General features: G+C 43.6%; 1 protein-coding gene across 2 annotated transcripts in view; it reads right to left on the bottom strand.

The window, feature by feature from the left end:
- Window positions 1-20,947, bottom strand: part of CIP2A (cellular inhibitor of PP2A) — a 32,267-nt gene extending 11,320 nt beyond the window's left edge. The window contains exons 1-13 of one of the 2 annotated variants that reach the window (XM_090057984.1): window positions 20,636-20,947; window positions 17,145-17,292; window positions 13,209-13,321; window positions 10,885-10,979; window positions 10,218-10,314; window positions 8,690-8,812; window positions 8,375-8,520; window positions 5,717-5,792; window positions 4,399-4,626; window positions 2,882-3,041; window positions 1,623-1,764; window positions 687-786; window positions 53-171 (exon numbers count right to left, since the gene is read on the bottom strand). In XM_090057984.1, the coding sequence (XP_089914110.1) occupies window positions 53-171; window positions 687-786; window positions 1,623-1,764; window positions 2,882-3,041; window positions 4,399-4,626; window positions 5,717-5,792; window positions 8,375-8,520; window positions 8,690-8,812; window positions 10,218-10,314; window positions 10,885-10,979; window positions 13,209-13,321; window positions 17,145-17,292; window positions 20,636-20,743 (1,655 nt within the window). In that variant the 5' untranslated portion in view covers window positions 20,744-20,947. Of the gene's footprint in view, window positions 1-52; window positions 172-686; window positions 787-1,622; window positions 1,765-2,881; window positions 3,042-4,398; window positions 4,627-5,716; window positions 5,793-8,374; window positions 8,521-8,689; window positions 8,813-10,217; window positions 10,315-10,884; window positions 10,980-13,208; window positions 13,322-17,144; window positions 17,293-20,635 lie in introns of those variants that run through there. The other variant, XM_090057994.1, reaches the window with a different exon arrangement.
- Between the last annotated feature and the right edge of the window lie 506 nt (window positions 20,948-21,453).

Genomic DNA, 21,453 nt, shown 5'->3' with positions numbered 1-21,453 from the left:
AAAAATTCAAGATCAGGCCTAAAAGACAAGAATTGACATGTAAGAAACTTACACTATGGCAGGAAAGTCTGGTAGCGGTCCTGCTTCAAATAGTATTCTAAGACCAGCCTGGACTTGTTCTCTGTGGTCTGATGTTAAAGCAAAAGCCAAAGGTGTAATCAAACGTTGATCCTGGGCAGAAACCACTTATGTCAATGTTATAATTAACTACAGAATCTAGACATTGTAGCACATCTAGACCTGGAGTTCACAAACGTTTCATTTAATATTGCTCTTATCCTTCTAGAAGTTATGTATAAGTACAAGCAACTTTCTGAACCTTCCCCCTACCAAACCCACTCCCCTCACAAGATACTATTTCAAGATTCTGTGTATCAAATGCACAGAAGGATTTAAGTCAGCTGAAGAGCAATGAATAAAATGGGTAACAGTGGCCGATTTAGCAGCATAGAAAATTCCACATACGCAACATGGGCAGCGAAAGAAAAACCACCATCTCAACCTCCCATCTCCCAAAAGCATGCTTAAATTTCAACACATGGGCAAGTTCCTCAATACTGCAGCCACATAAGAGACATGGTCTAAACACATTAAGGGGGAAAATATTTAAAAAATAAAGCCTGTAGTAGTGCTTCAATATCCTGTATCTTAACATGATTGATTCTTCATAGGTCTTTGAAGCCTACCTGAAGAATTTTGTAGAAACTGACTTCCATGCTGGGCACCAACTGCTTAAGTCTGCTCATAAGATCAAGTGTTTTCAAAACAATATCAGCAGCAAGTTTGCTTTGAATATAAAAACACAATTGAGGTGGAAAATGAAGTGTGAGGTATACAGTGATTGAGTTTACACTTTAAGCTACAAGCATTTTCTCTTTGGTTGACTTAAAGTGTGTCATTATAGTATAACCATGGAGACTAAATTCCTCTACCTAGTTATATGATAAATAAAAGTGATGGTAGTAAAACATGTTACTGAATGTCTATTATAGATGAAAACAACTCCACTAGGAAGAGTTCAGTCTCCACACTTTCCTTCCTCTGCTGAGATCAATAAGATGAATACCAATAAGCAGCAATGATCAATCATTTATCAGTCTGAAGTTGCCTTGTGACTAAACTTCATTTCATAACGATGTGCTGTGAATAGGTTATTGGTGACCTGGAGTTGAGACCAGCACTATATTCCAGCAGGCAACACTGAAGTGAAAGTTTTGTACTCCCTACTTTTTTCTGTCTCTAAAACTTCAGATTTATAAAGCCAAGGAAAAATAAAGAATGGATGCCTTGGAACATTATTGGGTACCTAAGCTGCAAACTAAGAATTACAGTAATCAAAATTCCTATTACATTAAGTCCTCCTTTCCACAGAATCAGAATTCATATTTATGCTGCAAATAAATGCAAAATATCTAACAATTTTAGAGCTCATAATTACCCAATAGGTAACACTACCATTCTGTAACACATCCATAATTGTGAAAATAGTAGCAACTTAATTTAAAAAATACTGTTGAATTAATTTTATCTAATTAGCCCTTTAAATAAAAAAAGATTCCACCCCCGCAATGCAAGAGGAATCTTAATGAGATTTAAGATTAATCTGATTTTAGTGTGCTCACCACATCTCAGAGTCCACTACCTTTGTCCCAAAGCCAATATCAGTTCCACTATATGCAAACTGGTGTTCTATTAAAGATGTGCATCTGTTGGCAGTCAGTATCTTTGAGGCATGCACTTTCAACGCATCATCTCCACAGAGGGGTAAATTCAGTTAAGAAAAAACAAATAAAATTCACTTATTAGTGCTTGTTTATTGGAAACACGACGGCAGGACATTCCATCCATGAAGGAGGAAGCCTTGCGAATGAGAGTAAATCTGCTACAATAAGCCACAAAAGTGAAAATCGCATCTCAGTCAAAATGAGAAAGGTCCTCTGAAGGGAGTAAAATTGTTCACCTTCAGACAAGTCTCCTTGCATCTTAAAAGTGTGATTTCATAGTGCACCGAGCTGTGACTACACCACCACCTTGCTAGGCCAATTCTTGGATGGCACCTCCAAAAAACTATATATTAAAAAGGTAGTTAGTTCTGAAGTAAAAACACAAAAAAAAGAATGCTACCTACCAGAAAACTGAAGGCATTGTAATGCTTCAGATTAGGGACCATCCTAATCATCTACACAAACATGCTAATGCACACTACATGAATTAAAGAGCTTTATGGTATTCATTACAATTCTGAAAACCCTGCACAGACAGAAAATTCATCCCAACACTGATGTGAGGAAAGCACTTTGTTAAAGCAGATCACTGATACCTAAGCTGAGAAGACTTTTATGCAGTTTCACCAGAATATGGAGTTTTGTTTTTGCCACAGAGCATTCACATGGCAGTCATGTCTTAGCTACAATATAATCCTTAGATTTCTGGAACCATTAAAAAAAACAAAAGAAAAAGGGTCCATAGGCTTCTTGTAAACCCTGATGCCCATAAATGGCTACTTTGCCAAATTTATTCTGCCTACTTAAATTTCCCCTACTGGCCCAACAGAGAGGAAGTAAAAAATAGCATTTCCAAACATTTTGTTGTGCTATTATGGATTGTTATATGCCATGTTTTACACCAGAGACTGCTACATTTAACGTAAGCTACATATCTTATTTAATAATAACTATTAAAGTACTTGGCATCTTTTAGGATGAAGGCCCCTGAGAAAAGCCAGCCTTCATTCTGAAATTTACTGTTCCTTAAGGCCTATTACTATCTTTAGTTAAAATAAAAGCTTTTCAAAAAATGTATTTGATAGCAACCAATAACATCTTATGACAAGAGCTAAGATAGACAAGTAACAAATAGCAATAGCATATATAAAGGATATTTAGCAGGACATCAATAGCTTTGACCATTCTTTCACATTTCTTCTTCACTAGCATCTCATCCACAACCTGTTCTGGAATCTGAAGATGATCAAGGAGAACAGGCAGCACAAGTTCTAAGAAGGGTTCTGTTGATGTGCTGTTGCCACTATCAATAACATCCTGTAGCAGTATACACAAATATTCAACATTACAACAAAATTCAGGTCACGGATCAATGTATAACCTATGTTTCCCCATCTCAGTCCTTGCGACATTCGTGCATCCCTGTTCCAACTGTCTCTGTTCATGCTTAGGTTTACTCTTTAAAAGCAGTTTGGGTGAAAAGGTTGGTGAGAACCACTACAAAACCTTTAGCACTTTTGCAAGTCCTACAGAAGGAACACTTTCTTTCTTGACAGTCCTACATTTTAATTTTTCAGAAGTTACAATACCTTCTACTTAAAATTACAGGTTGAACATAGATTGGTTATAAATCCTAGACTGATAACTGGAGCTGGGAAGCCCTCCTGCAGCAGCAAGTGCCTGCAACCCTGTGCCACCTGCCAGAGAGCTCCCTTGGCTGGGCTATCTCCGATTGCCTACTGGACATGGTCAAGTAACAAGCACCCCTCCTCAACCCCCAATGGCAGCATCAGCCACAGGCATGACAACCTTGCTTGGTCATTGCTGCATGGTCCTGTGCGAGCTTGCACACTTCCAGCTAGCAGAACTGGAGCTGGGAAGCCCTCCTGCAGCAGCAAGTGCCTGCAACCCTGTGCCACATGGTGGGGAAAGGGTGCTCTACAAGAGGTCTATGCCCCACGGTGTTCTGGGGAATGGCAGGCGATGGCAGCAGGTGCCTGGTGCAACTGCAAGAATCATGAGTCCTGCAATCATGCAGGGCGCCTGCTGTTCCCCAGAGCTCCAAGGGGCTTGATTCTTCCTTCTGCAGAGCATCCCCACAACCATGCCTAGGAACATTGTATAAAGATAGAAAAATACTGAGTTACAAGTGCCACAACGTGCCTGTGGCTGACAGCTCAGAGCAGCTGAGCACAAGATGAGTTCCAGTGGGTTTGGGGGCAGCAGGGGCCTGCAAAGCATCTGGGATGCCAGCCGACTGCAACCTAAATTTGAGTTGGAAAAGGATCTGGTACAGAAGGTCAATAGACTGGTCTAACTTTAAATCACTTAAGTCTGATACTACATCCATCTAGGTCTACCTTAGACCAGGGTCTGCCATTTTTAAACCAGTCTGTGTGTGCTGAACTTCTGTTTGGTTATAGGTGCAGACCATTTTCCCCATCACACACCAGTATAAATGTAACGTCTGTACCTGGCCTTAGTCTACAAACAGCTTAGAACTTACACTTTAGGTTTTATTTACACAGATTGCTTTGAGTAAAATGAGGAAAACAGATACACAACCTAGAATCTGGAAAACCCAGGTGCATCTGTTTGCAAGTTCAATAGCTTACTAGTAGGATATTAGATGACATCTAGGAAGCTATGTAAAATCAGTAAGTGGTCTTGATACCTCAAATATCTCCTTGAACAATTCCAAAACTAGAAGAGAACAGTTATCAGATGCTTCCAATGGCTGGTTTGACCAGTACACTAAATCAACAGAAGGCCTGGAAGATTTAGAGCGGGTGGCAAGTTTGGTCCTTGCAGAGACTGGAAAAGCAGCTGACTCCAGTATTGTCAGCTGCAGAATATGACGCAGTTCTGTCACAGAACAAAAGGCAAGCAGTAATTCCAAGACCTGTGCCAAATAAATGAGGACAGTTTATTTTATGTAGTCAAATACTTCACAGGAATTGTGCAAAATAACACCTCCAGCCTCAACACATCTTACTGAAATCTGTTACTTAACTTTCTCAGTTTTACTGGACTCAAAGAAATTAAGGTCACCAGGTATTTCTTCTTCTGCAGGTTAACAACAAACTTAATTTTGTAGACGTTCTTTTTCTCAGGCTGGTGTTGGGGTCAGCAACCTATGGCCCACAGAGCCACTGCATCCTGACACTTAAGGTTTAACTCCACAGGCTTTGGGCTTCACCTGTGCTGCACTGCAGTACACCAGAACTGGGTAATGGGGAGAAGCAGCAGCAGCAGCCAGCTCTGAGCATGAGCCCGCCTTCAACCCAAGTGAGTTATTCAGGCCTGTCACCAGAAAATGTTGCTCACCGCTAGTCTATTGCAAACCAAATTAAAAGTTTAAAAAGGGTTAAACAACATTTTCTCCATGCACATTGGATGTTATGCAATAAGATGACTGCCCAGCAATCTATTGGCATTATAAATGATAATGTATGCAAGTAGTGAAATTCTCCAGAACAAACAGTGCTCCAGAATATTCAGAATTGTTCTTTTGCATATCCAGAAGCAAATGATCAATTTCTGGAAAACTCCTACAAAGGATCTCTATCCAGAATATACTAGTGAGCAAGATCTTCAACACATATTAATGTTACCAATATTACCATTTATCACCTACCACACTGATGAATTAAATCTACGGTTTAGAGCCTGAACACTTGGAAAAAAATTAAGCAAATGTTTGCTCTATACATACTACTCAATCCATAACATGTAGTACAATGCTGATTTAGCCTGTTCACATAAAGGTTATTTCACCTCAGAAATGGCCAAAGCAGAGGTGAAAGTACCCCAAGTTGGTTTGAGCACTTCTGGACCATGTTGACTGTGATACTGGACACCCAAAAATTAAGTCACCTAACCTAATATTTGCCAAAATCCATAGTGAATATGGAACCAAAAGTCAGGAATTCCTAGCTTTAGAACTATCATTCTATAAAATAAATAGCGACATTTTTCTTGGTATAAAATACCTTACATGCTGAATCAGGATCCCTTCCATGAAGAAGATCTAGTACTTGACTGAGACATGAGGTGAAATGTTCATACCTGTGTCATAAACAAGAATTATTAAATTCAAAATACAGTAAACTCTCTGGTAAGCGGCACCTTACAAGCCGGCACTCTCTGTTAACTGGCATGCCAACTTGCAAGAAAAAGCGAAACAGGAAGTGCCCACTTCCTGGCCTGGGGCAAAGCATCCTGCGCTGCCAAGCCCCCATGGCCCAGGGGCATAACAGGCTGTGCAGGGCCTGCGGGAGGGGTGGAGGGACACCCCAGACACAGTGGAAAAAGCGGCAGCTGGGGCCACTCAATTAACCAGCATATTTTGTTACCTGGCATCCCCCATTCCTGGGCGGAATGAGCTTTTACTGTACATTCAATGCAAATACTCATAGACAAATAAAGTGGATACATCCCATCCCAGATCACTTAAAATAAAGGGAAAAAAGAAAGAGACGACAAAGTTATGGTAATATCAAATTGTTCAGATATGGACTCTAGGTTTTCAAGTTCTATTTTATGAGAAATAACAAAGTTGATAATTACAGATAAAGAACTTGAAATGCTGTTGCCGTTGGTGGGGGACAGGGCAGGGGAAACTTCACAGGAAATTCAAATAACAAAGGGAAGGATTCAAAGGGTTAAAGCTGCTAAAATACTAAATTAAAAACTGCACAAAAAGCTTTTAAAATATCAATTATGAATCATGTGCACAAAAATACTGAAAGTATAAAACTGATGTTTTGTAGAGAGGGCCCAATTACAGACTGCCCTTACATGCAAGCTGTGTGTCACTTATGGTTAAAAACTAAGGCTGTCAAGCAACTAAAAAGTTTGATTGCAATTAGTTGTGATATTAAAAATATTAGTTGCAATTAATTGTGATTTTAATTGCACTTAAAAGAAAAAATTATAGCGTGAAAAAAACTCAATTATGCAGGTAATTTGTACAGTTGGGGGGTTGGTGTGAGGTGCGTCTGTAGGGGGGAGATTCTGTGAAGGTGTGGGTGGATTTGAAACCCAAGAAGGGGGAGTCCCCACATGCCCTGGCAGGATGTGGGATACTGTGGGTCAGGAGTGATGGGCAGCAGCAGGACTTGGGGAACTGCGGCCTAGGAGTGAAGGGCAGACACGGCGCCCAGAAGGTAAGTCTGTGGAGAAGGAGGGAAGGGGGAGAGGGAAGGGGCATAGGGCAGAACAGATTGAGGCCCCATAGTGAGGGAGAGAGTGGGGCAGGGTTGGGGAGAATAGGGCCCTGGGGCCAGGGTGGGTTGCGAGAACAAGCCATGGGAGGCTCATTAAGAGGCACAGCTCCCCATTGCTGTGCACACCCCTGGGGAAGGCATGGGGGGCACGTGCCCCCGATTTGTATGAGGCAGAGGCAGGCTGCCCGCTGCAGGCTGAGACTCTGTGCCCTGCTGCCTTTGTCCCAGGAGCCGCGGTACTCCATGATGCAACTCCAGCAGCCTGGCAGGCAGGGGATATGCAGTGTGGCTGGCACATGGCTCCTGGGGCAAAGGAAGCAGGACACAGTGCCTCAGCCTGTAGTGGGCAGCTTGCCTCTGCCCCATGCACAAGTTAAGGCACATGTGCCAGCCAGGCTCCCCCCAGGAGTGCACACAGCAGCAGGGAGTCGCATCCCCCCACACCTCTGGATAAGACTCCTGTGGCTGTCCCATGACCTGCGCCTTGGCCCCGGAGCCCCATTCACCCCAACCCTGCCCCTCTCCCTCCCTCACTGTGGGGGCTTCAGTCTGCACCCCACCATGCTCCTTCCCTCTTAGCTACCCCTCCTCCACAGACTTACCAGCATAGTGCTGCTCTACATGCAGGCTGTGGCTACTTGTGTGTGTATGCACATGCCCCTGCCCTCCTGCTGCAGCCAATCGGAGCCCACACCCGAGCTGCCCTGCGGTCATCTGTACTAGCTAATGTTGTCAAGCAGCCAAATACTGAACTTCACATCTATCGGTATTTCTGGAAGTTACAATACTATATCACTATTTACTTCATAACCTGATCATTGAAGGAAGGACAAAGACAGGATAAAGTGTTCCACTGCAAGTAATACCAAAAGCTTAAGTGATAGCATGAAAAGGTTGGAAACAATTCAGTCTACTTCTGCGATTGACTGTGTAAAGCACAGAATATACTGCTTCCCGGGCACAAGAATAAGATGGCATGAAAAACCTAAACTACTCAAGGAGGTAACAAAACAATGAGTAGAACAGGGGTGGAGAATTATTTGGGCTGGAAGGCTATCTAGGGAGTTTTGGTGAGCTATTGAAGGCTGGGGGGGGAGGGGCATGGAGGAGAGGGGCAACTGATTCTTGCCTGGGCCTGTCCAGCCACCAGGGGTGTCAGATACTGCTGGCAGGTAGGGTCTCTATGGAGACTAGCACAGGATTTTTGCAGACAGGGCGTGCTTCGCCAGGCAAATGGGATGGTGCTACAGACAGGTGGGATGAGGGCCAAAATCATGTAGTGGTGACAAGGCAGAGCCATGATCCACTGCCCAGAGGAAAATCTTTAAAATAAATAAAATACTTGGAAACAAGCATTAGTACTGTAAAAGGAAAAGCCACATCATCTGTTAAATTCACCAAATTTACAAGGTGAAATCATACCTAGTAAGATAATCTGCAATTTTGGGATTTTTCAGGAGATCCACGAGTAGATCAACAGAGTATTTTCTTGTCAGAGTCCCATCCCCATTTACAAGAATGTTGAATATTAACTGAAAAGTCTGATGAATGTTTCGAGCATGAAACAGCTTAAAAAGAAAAACATTTATAGTATAAAACACAATGAAATAAATGATTACCCACTTACCAAAACAAGGAGCAACTAGATTAACTCAACTGCTGTAATTGATTGTCTCTTGTTCTTAAAATGTTATAACGACACTAATATTCCAAAAAAAAAAAAAAATATTTACTCACCTTTTCCCCTACTTCCTCATTTAATGTAAGGCTCGATAAAATCGAAAGTGCAAACACGACCATAGTCAAACTACTATGGGCCAAGAAACTTATCAAGGTACGGTAAAAACCTTTCACATTGTTCTAGAACAAAGGCAAAACAGATTAGCACAGAGTAAAAATGCTTAAACTCATCAAATGAGAAATCAGTGTGTTCAGTAACAATAAGCTAAAATCTTTATAAGTAAAAAATGTATTCAAACCCCAAAACTCCAGCCTAAGGGGACCTCACCAATTTATATCTGTGCATGTATTGTGATGAACAGTAACATCAAGGACAAAGAGTTTAACTGAAACTTGACTGGGAAGGAAATCAGCAAAAGAATTCAATTTTATCCCCAATTCCAAGATGAAAGAATTACTGTTTTATGATAAAACTTTGTAGATAAAAGGCTGTAGACTACAAAATCAGCATCTACTTCCTGTCTACTCAAGTAACATTCTTTTCATAGAGAGAGCAGACTTGCAATGAAAATCTGCTTTCAGCATTTTTTAAGAATTAGCTTTCTACACATCAAAAGTAACTAGGTAAATTACTACTTGTATAGCATCAGGGAAATGCCGGAATGGGTGCAGCTACATGTGCTATTAAGGCAACATGATAAATTCCAGCACAGTTCATGCTGGAGTTAGCTGCTCCCAGGCACAGCATTGACACGTGTGCCAGGAATTTCAGCAGACTGAACTGGGGCAAAGCATCCTAACTGGCAGGGGGCTTAGGGGTTCAGCTCCAAGCTCTAAGCAGTGACATCACACAGCAGAGAGGCTGGCTGGGGCACAAGGGTGCTAAACTGCAGGGCTGGGCAGCAGGCAGCTCCCACACTTCAACCAGCCCATCACCATCTACACATCTGTTTCAGCACATGCAATTACTCTGCTGTAGGATAGTACTGTTCCTGATAGTACTATCCTATGGCAGAGTTAATTTACTGCATGGTAATACCAGTACATTTGTAAACAATAATGCTTTACTGCAGAGATAATCAGTCAACTCCGCAGTAAAGTGCACATGTGGATGCACCCAGTTTAATGGATTCAAGCTGAAAGAGATGCATTCAGCCACAAGTCCTGTTGCACTGAATTTGAGACGACTGGAGTAGTAAAGCACAGTCCACTATTATACAACCATGCTAATTTGTTTAATAATAAAGAATGTTTTAACAAGACAAGTGATAACCAAATACAATGTTAAAATCAGCAAATAAGTTTCTGTTGTGAGCTAGGAAAGGCCATACCCTCAAATACACATTTTGTCAAAATCCATCCAAATAATTTTGCCTACATCCAAGTAGAGCAGTGATTGGTAACCTTTCCAGGCTGTGGTCCAGAATAACCCAGCTCAGATCAGAGGCTGGTGAGTGCTAGTATCTGATCCACAACAGAAGGCAAGATGCTTAAGTTAAAACTTTTAAGTCTTCAAATAATCAGTGAATTATATTTCCCCCTCCTCTCCTCTTTCCCCAGAAAAACATTAGTTGGTGGGCCTTACCAAAGATTTTATATGAGCCTGAATAGATAGGTTGTGTCGACAGAGATTTGCCATGAGTCCTAAACATGGTATTGTTAGCTCGTCTTCAGCTGATTGACTGAAAAAATTCCACAAAATGCAAATATTCAACATTTAAAGCCATTCATCATTGTCCACTGAGAAACTGTTCTCCATCTAATAACTTTTCTTTGGAATTCCAGTACTGAGTTCTACAAGCATTCAGATTTGCAACAGCTATTCAGTCAGTCATCTGAAAATAAAAAGTTATATGGCAGTCCAGCAATACAGAACCTCTAACACATTGAGGGTGCAAGGCCAGAGACATCTACATAAGCACAAGGAACTGCTTGTGCAAGTATCTGAAGGATTGATGCCCACTTTTCTAAAGCAAATTCTAATGCCAAGAGGAATAGCAGCACATTGCCATTATATTTTCATTTCTTTTTTATTCTTTGTTCATTTTTATGGGAAGAAATAGAATGACAAACAGCTGTTGAAACTGCCAAGTAAGCGATCGTTGCCTATTTGTAACATAGTGCTTTGAAAGAGACATCTGGTAACTCAGAAGCATTTACTCCATTATTTTTTATCTTTCGTACTGAAGAAAGTTTAAAAATTGTATTCCCTTAAAAATCCTGTGAAGCAAAAAAATTGAACATAAACTCACACATGTTGCAGTAGGAATGAAATTAATTCATCATTATTAGCACTGGCATGGAAGACTCTGACATTATAGGTTAATTTCTGCAGAAGCTGAATACTCTGTGGAAATAAACACAATTGTTATATACATATTTCATTCCTACAACATCCAACAAAAAAGTAGATGTTACTATATGGAGATACATCCCTATCCATCAATGAGCAATAAGAACACTTTCATTTATGATTTACGTTCATATTTTGATTACAAAACTAGTATTATAGAAATAATTTAACAATAATACTGTATTTACTCAAATACAAAGCTCCCCCCCATTATAAATATTATAATTTTTCAGGTATAGAACCTAATTATTGGAGGTTTGCCCTGAACTTGTACTCCTTCCACTCCTACAGCAAGAGAAATACATCTGTGGGGAATCAGGGGAACCCTTATCCTCTGCCCCCAAATTCTTCCCCCCTGCCCCTCCCTTTCTCAGCTTCCCCTTACTGTCAGACCCTGCTCACCCTGGGCACATGGACACGAAGAACAAATTTGACAATACTGACTTTAAAACAAAGATGCCTCTTACTATAGGTACCCATAGATATAGTTCATCTAGATATAGTTCATACATTTTACCTTTTTTAAAACTGCTGAAAGTTTTAGCACAGGTGCTCCATAAATACATTTTTAAGCAGCATTTTTGTTCCTACTTATTTTTAAAACAAACTATGCACTATGTTAATCCAAAGCTAAAAGGCTCATGATTTGCCATATAGTTCATTGGGCTAGGCCCCAACAGAATCAGCAGCGTTAAGCCATAGCGACCCCACAGCTCAGCATTGCTCAGTATGTGTACTTCAGATATCTTTCACAAAGGAGCCATGTGCTAATTAGGCCGCACTCATGGCTGGAACTGGGTCTTGTCATAAGTCCCGGGATCCTCCAAAACTTCTTATGCAGATGAGGCAACTTGGTTTGGATCCCCCACCTCCAAGGAAAGTACGACCACACCAATCATAGGCAACAGGCTAAGAAAGGGGGTGACGGAGGGATTCTGGGTAAACTATTCAGGGGCCCACTTAGTGATGTTTGGCACACATTTAAGGCTGGTGAAGAAATAGGAATTGTTGGAAATGGGAAAGAAAGGCACAGCTCAGCTGTGGGAATGAAGAGGAAGTCAAAACATATTTGTTATAGTGCCTCGCCATGACTTGACAGTCAGCATAATAAGGCACTACTATATGTCTGATTCAGATGAGCTACACTAACATATCTTTCTGGTAGGTACATTTGGCTTGTAACACAAAAAATTTCTTTAAAAAATTGTCCAACATGGCAGGGGAAATACCATGACCACTAAGGTTGTTTTCTAGTTGCCCCCGAGGATGGCCGCTTTTCTGGCATGGGGTAGTACTCGCAGAGGTAACATATAGTAAACCTCCCACTTGCTGCTGGAGTGGGAAGATCTTAGCTTTATGCCCACTTTATGGAAATGGGAGATTTTTCCCTAGCTTGTTCCTGGGGCCTTACGGCCAAGGGCAAGCGAAACTCAGCGGCATCTGAACCCCAAGCCTCCGGGCCTGGGACTGCACGTGGGATGCCTGCCAAAGGATCTGGAAACCATCTGAAACCCCGGGGGAGACAGGGGATGTTGCTGGTAGTAGGGCCACTTATGTTTCTTGACTGACTCACAGATTTGGATTAGAACACAAAAAATTCTCTTAAAAATTATATATATAGTTGTCCAACATGGGCCATGCATGTTACAGTCATGCTCAGTGTTGGCTGCATTTAATCAAATTCATAGTTGGTTTTCATTACTGAGTACATGCTGCTTTCAGCAGCAAATTTAAAGAAACCATCATTTTGATTTCAAAATTCTTGGGAGACATCCAAAATACAATTGTCAACCATACAATTATTTACTTGAAGTTAAATAAGCAAGTGATTTAGAATAGGTGCACATTTTTCATTTAACCTGTTTTTCAAAAAAGAGATGGTTTTATGTAAATGTACACAAAAATGCTATTTAGAACCAAACTACCTTGCACGAAGAGGACAATTTTCTAGCTGTGTTTCAAAGGCCTCCATCCCTAGGCTCTTTATATCCAGCAAAGAGATTTTGGTTATTTTGGAAGGCTTTTACAGAGGCAAGGATTTTACCCAGAGTATTGACCAGGCCAACTGACATAAGAACTCCCGAGCTGGGGCAATGCAAACATTTATGTTAGCTGCTGCCATCATCCCCTTATGACAGTTGTCTGATAGGTAAAGCAAAATACTATTTTTAGAAAAAGTTCACTGCCCAATTCAAGGAGAATACTAACAATTACTTTTCCTACCTGTAATAAAACTGGATTGTTTGGATTGGTACAGCTTCTATGAACCACTCCTGCTAGTACACTAGTCAGATTATAAGTATTCTGAAGAGCCTCCTTGGCCTCACTATCTGAAACTAGAAGGTAAAAGACATTCTGTTAAAGAAATGCTAACTTAATTGAAATTGCACAGGATTAGCTAGTGGTCTGAACACTAAACTAAGGCCCCTGGCAGATGTACACCTAAGACGTGACTTACTCTTTATAGTGCATTTACCATAATAACCAAGTTGCACATTTAGACAATGAATGACGCATCAAGAAACCAACCACAAAATTATTCCACAAAATGCATGCAAGATTTTTGTGACCGGTTTTCATTGAACCTTAAATTGAATCCATTGCAGGGTAGCTCTAATATACAGCCTGATCCCAGCCATCTGACAGGGTTTCATTGACAGCCCCCCCACTGGCAAAAGGCTGACAGCTGTATTCCACTGATTTTCAGATTGCCAAGCTGAGGGGAGCTCAGCATCTGGGCCAGGGTGCGAGTCAGAGGGAGCCACAAGGGTCATCATGACCTGGAGTGGTGGTTTTCTTGTCCCCCAGTTCTGGAGGCAGCTGAGGACCAGTCAAGTCACAGTGAGTCATGAGGCTCCCTGCAAATTGACAGGTTGACTGCCTTGGCTTGCAGCTCCCAACGAGCTGCAGAGAAAGATAGGTAACATGCCCTAGCTACAAGAATCTTTAGAACAGTTGTAGCCTGGTTGCACATAACTTTCTACCATCCTTGGTGCATAGAGTTTGGGGAACCTTCTAGACCCTGGGGCTCTACATGCTTGGGCCTTAAAAAAACCACGTGCCGATGAGCTAGCTGCACACAAGGTTTTCTGACATTCTAGTACGCAACTCTCAGGGACTGGCCCCAGACACAAGTCAGCTGACTGTGGGTCTCTGGCTCAGGACCACACTAGTCTCAAGTTAGGTTTTGTGCAGTCCTACAATTGAGGCTGACAATCAGCAAATGGTTAGTACTAGGCCTGCATAGGTCACACCAAGCTGCAGGCCTTGAACTTCTTAGACATTCCCTGCACCGGCATGTAGTAATGGAATGATTTGGATTTGATCCCAGATCCCGGAAGTGTTTGTCCTGCTACGTACATGTGGCTCAGCAGGGGGTGCAATTGTTGGGATTGGAGATCAGATCTCAATGCACCATTACATGAAAATGTACCAGGGGCCTAAGAACCAGGATGTCCAAGTTCCAGCACAAGTTTTTCAAAACTTCTCTCCATTTCCACATCTTGCCCTCCACTCTTCTATGAAATGGTTAATATTAATCTTGGAATGTTGTGCAATTTAGGAAATCTGTCTCTACACAACTGATAAATTGTGCTTGATTACTTTGAATAAACATTTTAGATGATCTTTGTTCAGTTTTCATGATTCACACTGCTTTTTATAATTTGTGGCTGCCCATCTGCATGGTCAGAGGTGACTGGCAAACTGACATCTGACTAGATCTACCCGAACACTACAACAGATATACCGAAAAATAATTTGTTCTGCCCTGGTAGAAGTGTGGGCTAGTAAGTGACCAACAGATTACCCAGATGGAAGTCAATCATCCAGGGTGACCAATCCAGGGTGTCACTTGATAAAGATGGGGGAAGAAGTTAAGAAAAAAGAAATGAACTTTTACCACCTATTTTAGAAAACAGAAGAGTGGCTCTAAATTAGAGAAAAGGTCATGAACAGTACAGATATCCTAGACATACTAGAGGAACTCTGATAAAATAGTAAAGAATGCTCAAATGTGACAAGGCACCCAAGACAGGGAATGGCATCTAGGAATTTTACCTAGATCTGCATCTAAACAGTGCACTACATGCTTTATCTACCACACATCTATGAAGGCCACATGCTGAAGCTCAGAGAGGTATATACAAATAGGGGTGCACCAGTAAAGTCTTTTTTGGCTGATACCAATGGCTGATTATTAAAATCAGCCATACTGGAGGATACCAGTCAGATAACTGATTTGGTTACATGTGACATCAGAGACTGATTATTTGTCAGTACTTTAAAAATGGTAAATTTTTTTGAGCACAAAACGGTTTATTTATGTCAGTACTTTAAAGCGTCCTGACATAACTAAACCTTTTTTCATCACATGTATCAACGTCCTAGCGCTTAAAAATGGTAGCAGGCGTGCTTAAATTAAAGCCTGTCAAAAGAGCTTTAGTTCAAGTGCTGCCACAACCATTTTTAAGTGCAGGGACGCCTTAAAGCAGGTCAAAGCCAAGTGGGATGAAGGTGGATGCAGGCTGCTCACTGTGGGCTCGGGGATCTCTGCCCTACTGCCTTTGCCCTGGGAGCCCTGTGTTGGCCACATGTTGCCCGCCTGCCCAGCAGCAGGAGGCACAACTCGCTTGTCCTCACTGCCAAGGAAAATGCAGCAAAGTGGAACGCCCCAAGCCCACAGTGAGCAGCAAGCATTTGCCCCATGCACAAGTCACAGGTGTCCAGTGGTGGGGAGTTTCCCCGACCCCATCTCCCTGGACAAACCACTTGTGGCTCTGTCCTGCTCCCCACCCTGAGTTTCATGTACTGTCTTGGCTGGGCAGTGCCCCAGCCCCAGCCCCAGCTTCACCATGGAGGCCTCAATCTGTCCCATGCCCCTTCCCCTCCATATTTACCTGCAGGGAGCTGCTCTCCACACTGCCTGGCTGTTTTCCTGGCTACATGCATGCATGTACCCCATGTCTCGCTCCCAGCAGCTCCAAGCAGGACCCCTTGCAGGCTAGAATGCTGCTTGCCTGCAAGGGGAAACCCACTGTTTCCAGAGGGAACCTGAGCATCCAGGGGCCCTGCCCCTGCGGGGGAAAGGGAACCCAGGCATCCAAGGGCCATGGCCAGAAGGCATAATTAATTATATTTATTGGAGAACATTATCAACTACAATAGCCAAAGAAATTCAAGAATCAATTGTGAACAAGACACCCTTTTCATCTGCCTCCCTGCTCTGAGTCTGTCCAGCCCTCTGTTTCAAACTCTGGCTGCTGGATCCACCTGGTCAACCTGGGTGACTGGGTTGTGAAAATTTTGTAGGGAGGGGGCAGCTCACTCTTCCTTTGTCCTGAGTTCTTCTTGCTGAACAACCTCTGTGACCCTGGTCTGTCTACCTGAAGATGCTGACTATTTTTAAAAGGATTGGTCTGCATCCAGTACTGCCTGTTTCTGGTTCGGACTTAGTGATGAGGTCACAAAAAGAGGTCACTCCATTTTGAAAGTCATCTTTGGGACCCTGAAAGTAGCAACAAGCCATCAGAGCTCCATCAGTCTCTGGATAAACGTGTGAGTAACTTCACTCCATCCTAAATTATTGGCTAAATTTCAAGTAACTAAGTGCATACCCAAAGGGCCAATAAGCCCATTCTGTTTTGCTCAAGTAGGCTTTCTTTCCATTTTCCATTACTTTGTATCCTTTCCTCACTCTCTCCCTCTTTGATCAATAAAGCTATTGGTTATAGCACACCTTGCTGTAAATGCTTATGAGAGTGAGACTGGGCTTTAAAGCCCCGCTTCTCTCAGCTGGCTAAGGTGGGTGTGGCTTTTTACTTTCCTCCCATACAGGGAGCTACTTGTAAATGCTTCAGGCTAAAAGAAGCATCCCAAAATACCACAGCAGGCTAAGCACCCCCAAAGTCAACAGGGTCCCCTGGGCTGCACAGAGCCCTAACAAAGCCCAGGACCCAGGTGGTGGCAGTGGTCACCCCAGGCTTGTGGGTGTGCTGCAGAAAAGGGATTGGCTGGATATAGGTACCCCAGAGGAGATGCTCAAAGTGAGGTTCATGAATTCATTTATGTTCAAACTGTCACCAACTACAGCAGTATGAAGCTTTATCACAAGCATTTAAAAAAATGCATTTGTTTCTCTTAAACAGGTAAGTAAGTTACCTAATTGCGAAAGCAAAGTAACCACAGAAAGGGTTAGAGAAGAGCTTATATTTGGGTCTTCAATAAGCTCTACTAGACAGGAAAGACATTCACTTGGCAGTATCTGGTTTGATACAAACAACCGGGTCAGCTTCAGTCCAAAGAGAACCTGAAAAGAGAATTTCAAAAGTAGGTTATTATTTATCTGCAATATAGTTTGTCTTCTTTAAATGCTAGATTCAAATTGGGGAAATGTACTGGAACTGAAAAATGCAGTATACTGCCAGCACACATAGCATCATTAAGTAGAAGAATTAATATAGAATCATAGAAGTAGGGTCGGAAGGGACCTTGTAGATCATCAAGTCCGACCCCCCACCTGGGCGGGAGAAAAAACTGGACTCAAATGAGTCCAGCCAGGTAGGCATCAAGCCTCTTCTTAAAGATCCCCAGGGTAGGAGCCAGCACCACTTCCCTAGGAAGTTGGTTCCAGCTCCTAGCTGCCCTAACTGTGAAGTAGTTCTTGCGGATGTCTAATCTAAACCTACTCTCCAATAATTTGTGTCCATTGTTCTTTGTCATGCTAGGGGATGCTAAGGGAAACGGTGTCTCCCCCAAACCCTTCTGGTCCCCCGCAGTGAGTTTATAGACAGTCACCATGTCCCCCCTCAGCCTTCTCTCATGAAGGCTGAACAGGTTTATGTCCCGCAGTCTTTCAATGTAGGGTCTGCCCTGTTGTCCCCAGATCATGCGGGTGGCCCTCCACTGGACCCTTTCAATGTTATCCACATCCCTCCTGAAATGGGGCGCATAGAACTGGACGCAGTACTCCAGCTGTGGCCCGACCAGCGTAGCATAGAGAGGGAGGATCACCTCCCTGGCTCTACTTGAGATGCACCTGTTGATGGACGACAAGGTCCGGTTAGCCCTGCCAACCGTGACCTTGCATTGTCGGCCCATGTTCATCTTGGAGTCAATAACGACTCCAAGATCCCTTTCTGCCTCCATGCTCTCAGGAAGGGAGTTTCCCATTCTATAAGTGTGCTGCTGGTTTCTACTGCCTAAGTGCAGCACCCTGCACTTGTCAGTATTGAAACGCATCCGGTTTTTGTTAGCCCACCCCTGTAACCTATCCAGATCTTGCTGCAGTCTTTCCCTTCCTATTAGCGTGCTCACCTCACCCCGAATTTTGGTATCATCAGTGAATTTAAACAGGTTGCTTTTCACCCCAGCGTCCAAATCACTGATAAAGAGATTGAACAGCGCGGGCCTAAGGACCGAGCCCTGGGGGACTCCACTGCCCACCTCCCCCCAGGTCGAATATGACCCGTCCACCACCACCCTCTGAGTACGATCCTTCAGCCAATCTGCAATCCATCTGACTGTGTAGGCATCAATGCCACAGTCGCCTAGTTTTTTTAATGAGGATGGGGTGGGAGAAAGTGTCAAAGGCCTTGCTGAAGTCCAGAAAGACTACGTCCACGGCGACACCTGCATCCAATGCTTTTGTGACCTGATCATAAAAGGCAATCAGGTTGGTCTAACATGACCTCCCCCTAATGAAACCATGCTGGTTGCCCTTGAGCATCATCCCTGAGCTGGTCCATCACAGATGTGCTCCTTGAGGATCTTCTCAAAGAGTTTCCCAAGGACAGAGGTAAGACTGACGGGCCTATAGTTGCCCGGGTCCTCTCTCTTCCCTTTTTGGAAGATGGGGACCATGTTAGCTATCTTCCAGTCATCTGGCACCTGGCCCGAGCACCACAAGCGCTCATAAAGCCATGCTAAGGGCCCTGCAATAACCACAGCTAGCTCCCTCAACACCCTAGGGTGGAGAGCATCTGGACCCGCTGACTTGAACATGTCCAGCCCCTCCAGAAGCTCTCTAACCCTTCTGGAGGGTTATATTATGAGATATATCTTGTTCTCTCTTCCATCTACTTCACATTTGTTTATTATTTGTATAACTCTCAAAGCATGGAAACAGCTTCTGCAGCTTTTCTAAATAACTTTCAACTCACATTTTATTTGTTTATTTTGATGATGTAGCACCTACTCCAAAAGTTTATTTTAACAACTCCTAAGGGACACAAAACACTAGCAGCATATAGCTAGAGATGGGTAGTCAATGCATTTATTTCTATATACAGAAACTGGCAAGATATGCATTTCCTTCTACATGAAATAAATGAAGTACCAGAGAAATTAACTATCGGGTATAGACAGGCTGAAAGCATGTTTAAAATATTGTTTAACAAGGCAGTTTAAAAGGGAGCCCGCCATGAACAGTCATTTACACTAAGAGACAGCAACAAAAAGAGTGGTGCTACACTGGGACGTAAAAGACATCCTACATGATGGTATCAGTCAGCCAGCATCAAGAAGCAAAGTCCAGTTATGGCTCCAAAAGCAATTCTGTTCTTTAAAAAAACAGAACAAAAAGAAAAAAACCCTAAGTGAGCAGCTTGAAACAGCTGGAGACGGGATACCAGCATGGCATCTGTGTATGTTAGGTTGTCCAGCTTCTCATTTGTGCTACCTAAAGAACATTAAAAAAACTGTAAGGTGGCACAAATGCAGAGCAAATAGATGTCCTTATGTTTTTTTAGGCACATGACAGGAAAATCAGTGGTGCAACAAAATGTAGAAAGAGACTCTGCTGCTTTACTGCAGTGGACACCTAGTACCTTGGGGCACTTTCCCCACTCAGTTATCTCCCCTGGGGCCAGCAGGGCCAGGGGAAAAAACACTTCAAGTCAGCTGCCCTTGATCCATGCCATGGCTCTGGAGCAGGGAGGGGAAAAAAAAAAAATGTTCCTCTTTTCAGTCAGCCCCCCAGGTAGGGGAAAACTCCTGCTCTCCCCACTGCCCTGAACCCAAGCCATGGGTCTGGGGCAGCAGGGAAAAAGCACTTTCCTGACTAGCCAGCTTGGCTCAGCGGGGAGCCAATCCTGGCTATCCCCCTGCTCCAGACCCACTCCATAGGGGCAGCAGGGGAAGTGCTTATGGAGCTGGTGGGGTGGCAAACACCCAGCACTCCTGGTGCCCCAAACTCATGGGTCTGGGGCAGCAGGGAATGTGGGGCATTCCCCCCACAGGGCTGGGGGAATCAAGGAAGCTACTTCCCAACTACCTCAGCTCCACAGGGAGGGTGGGGGGAGCAGGTCTGGGCAGCAGAGAAACCACCACTATGGGCCGGACGAAGGGTGAAGGGAATCAAGTGACTGCTCCCCCAGGAACATCCATTTCTAGCCCCACGAGTTCGACAGGAGGTAGCCCTGACTGTGCCACTTTATTTCATGGCACTTCCCTGCCTGCTGCCCAGTGCCCAGGTTCCCCTGGGCCTGGGCAGCATGGAAAGGGCTTCCTCCTTCAGTTCAGCCACCGGGGGGGGGGGAGGCTCCACTGCAAAGTCAATGCCTAGCCTAACGGGCAAACGGGGAAGGGTGGGGGCCGCCACGAGGCCAAGCGAAGTGACGTCACGGGGACCGAAGGGAAAGGGGCGCTCTCACCTCGAGGCTGCGCTGCAGCTGCGCCGCGTGCGGAGCGGTCTTGGCAGCGCGGTACTGGACCGCGGCCAGCAGCAGCGACTTCATGCAGGCCGCCGCGTCCGCCGCCATCGCGCCGCTGGGCTTACGGCCGCGCCCCTCCGCCCGCACTCGTATTCAGCGCCAGTACCGCCATTGGGCACCCGCGGCCCAGTCAGGGGAGAGCGCGGGAGCCCCGCCCCGCTCGCGGGGCATGCCGGGAGTAGCGGGCCCAGCTCCACATTTCCTCAGCGAGGAGCTGCCGAACCCCGCTTGAGGCTGCGTGGCGGGGGTGGGGCGGAGCCGCGATGACGTCATGGGGCAGGGCTGTGGTGAAGTCAAGAGGGTGAGGGGCCGGAAAGGCGGCTGCTCTTGCCTGGGATGAGGGGGATGGGGGAGGGGAGAAATTGCTGCGTTACAGTCCAAGCGCGACAGAAAAGCATCTAATAATTAAAAATGGTCAGTAAAACACACAAATAATAATAAATGAAAAATGGTCCGATAAATAGATAAATCAATAAAATGATCTATAAAATAAATAATGCTAAATAAGTAAAAATGGTCTAATAAAATAAATCATAAACAAAATGGTCCAATAAAACACATACTAATAAATTAAAAATAAAAGTGGCCTAATAAAATAAAAATAAATGAATATTGTCTAATAAAATAATAAATGCATCAAATGGTCCAATAAAATAAGTAATAATAAATGCAGAGGGTCTAATAACGCAAATGATAAAAATGGTCCAATAAAATAATTATAAATGGTCAAATAAAATAATAAATGCCTTAAGTGGTCT

Source organism: Crocodylus siamensis, chromosome 1, assembly GCF_052110815.1.
Source record: "Crocodylus siamensis isolate JL-2025a chromosome 1, ASM5211081v1, whole genome shotgun sequence".
Lineage (NCBI taxonomy): Eukaryota > Metazoa > Chordata > Crocodylia > Crocodylidae > Crocodylus > Crocodylus siamensis.
The sequence above is the reverse complement of the archived record's forward strand: the minus strand, read 5'-3'. Positions and strand labels throughout refer to the sequence as shown.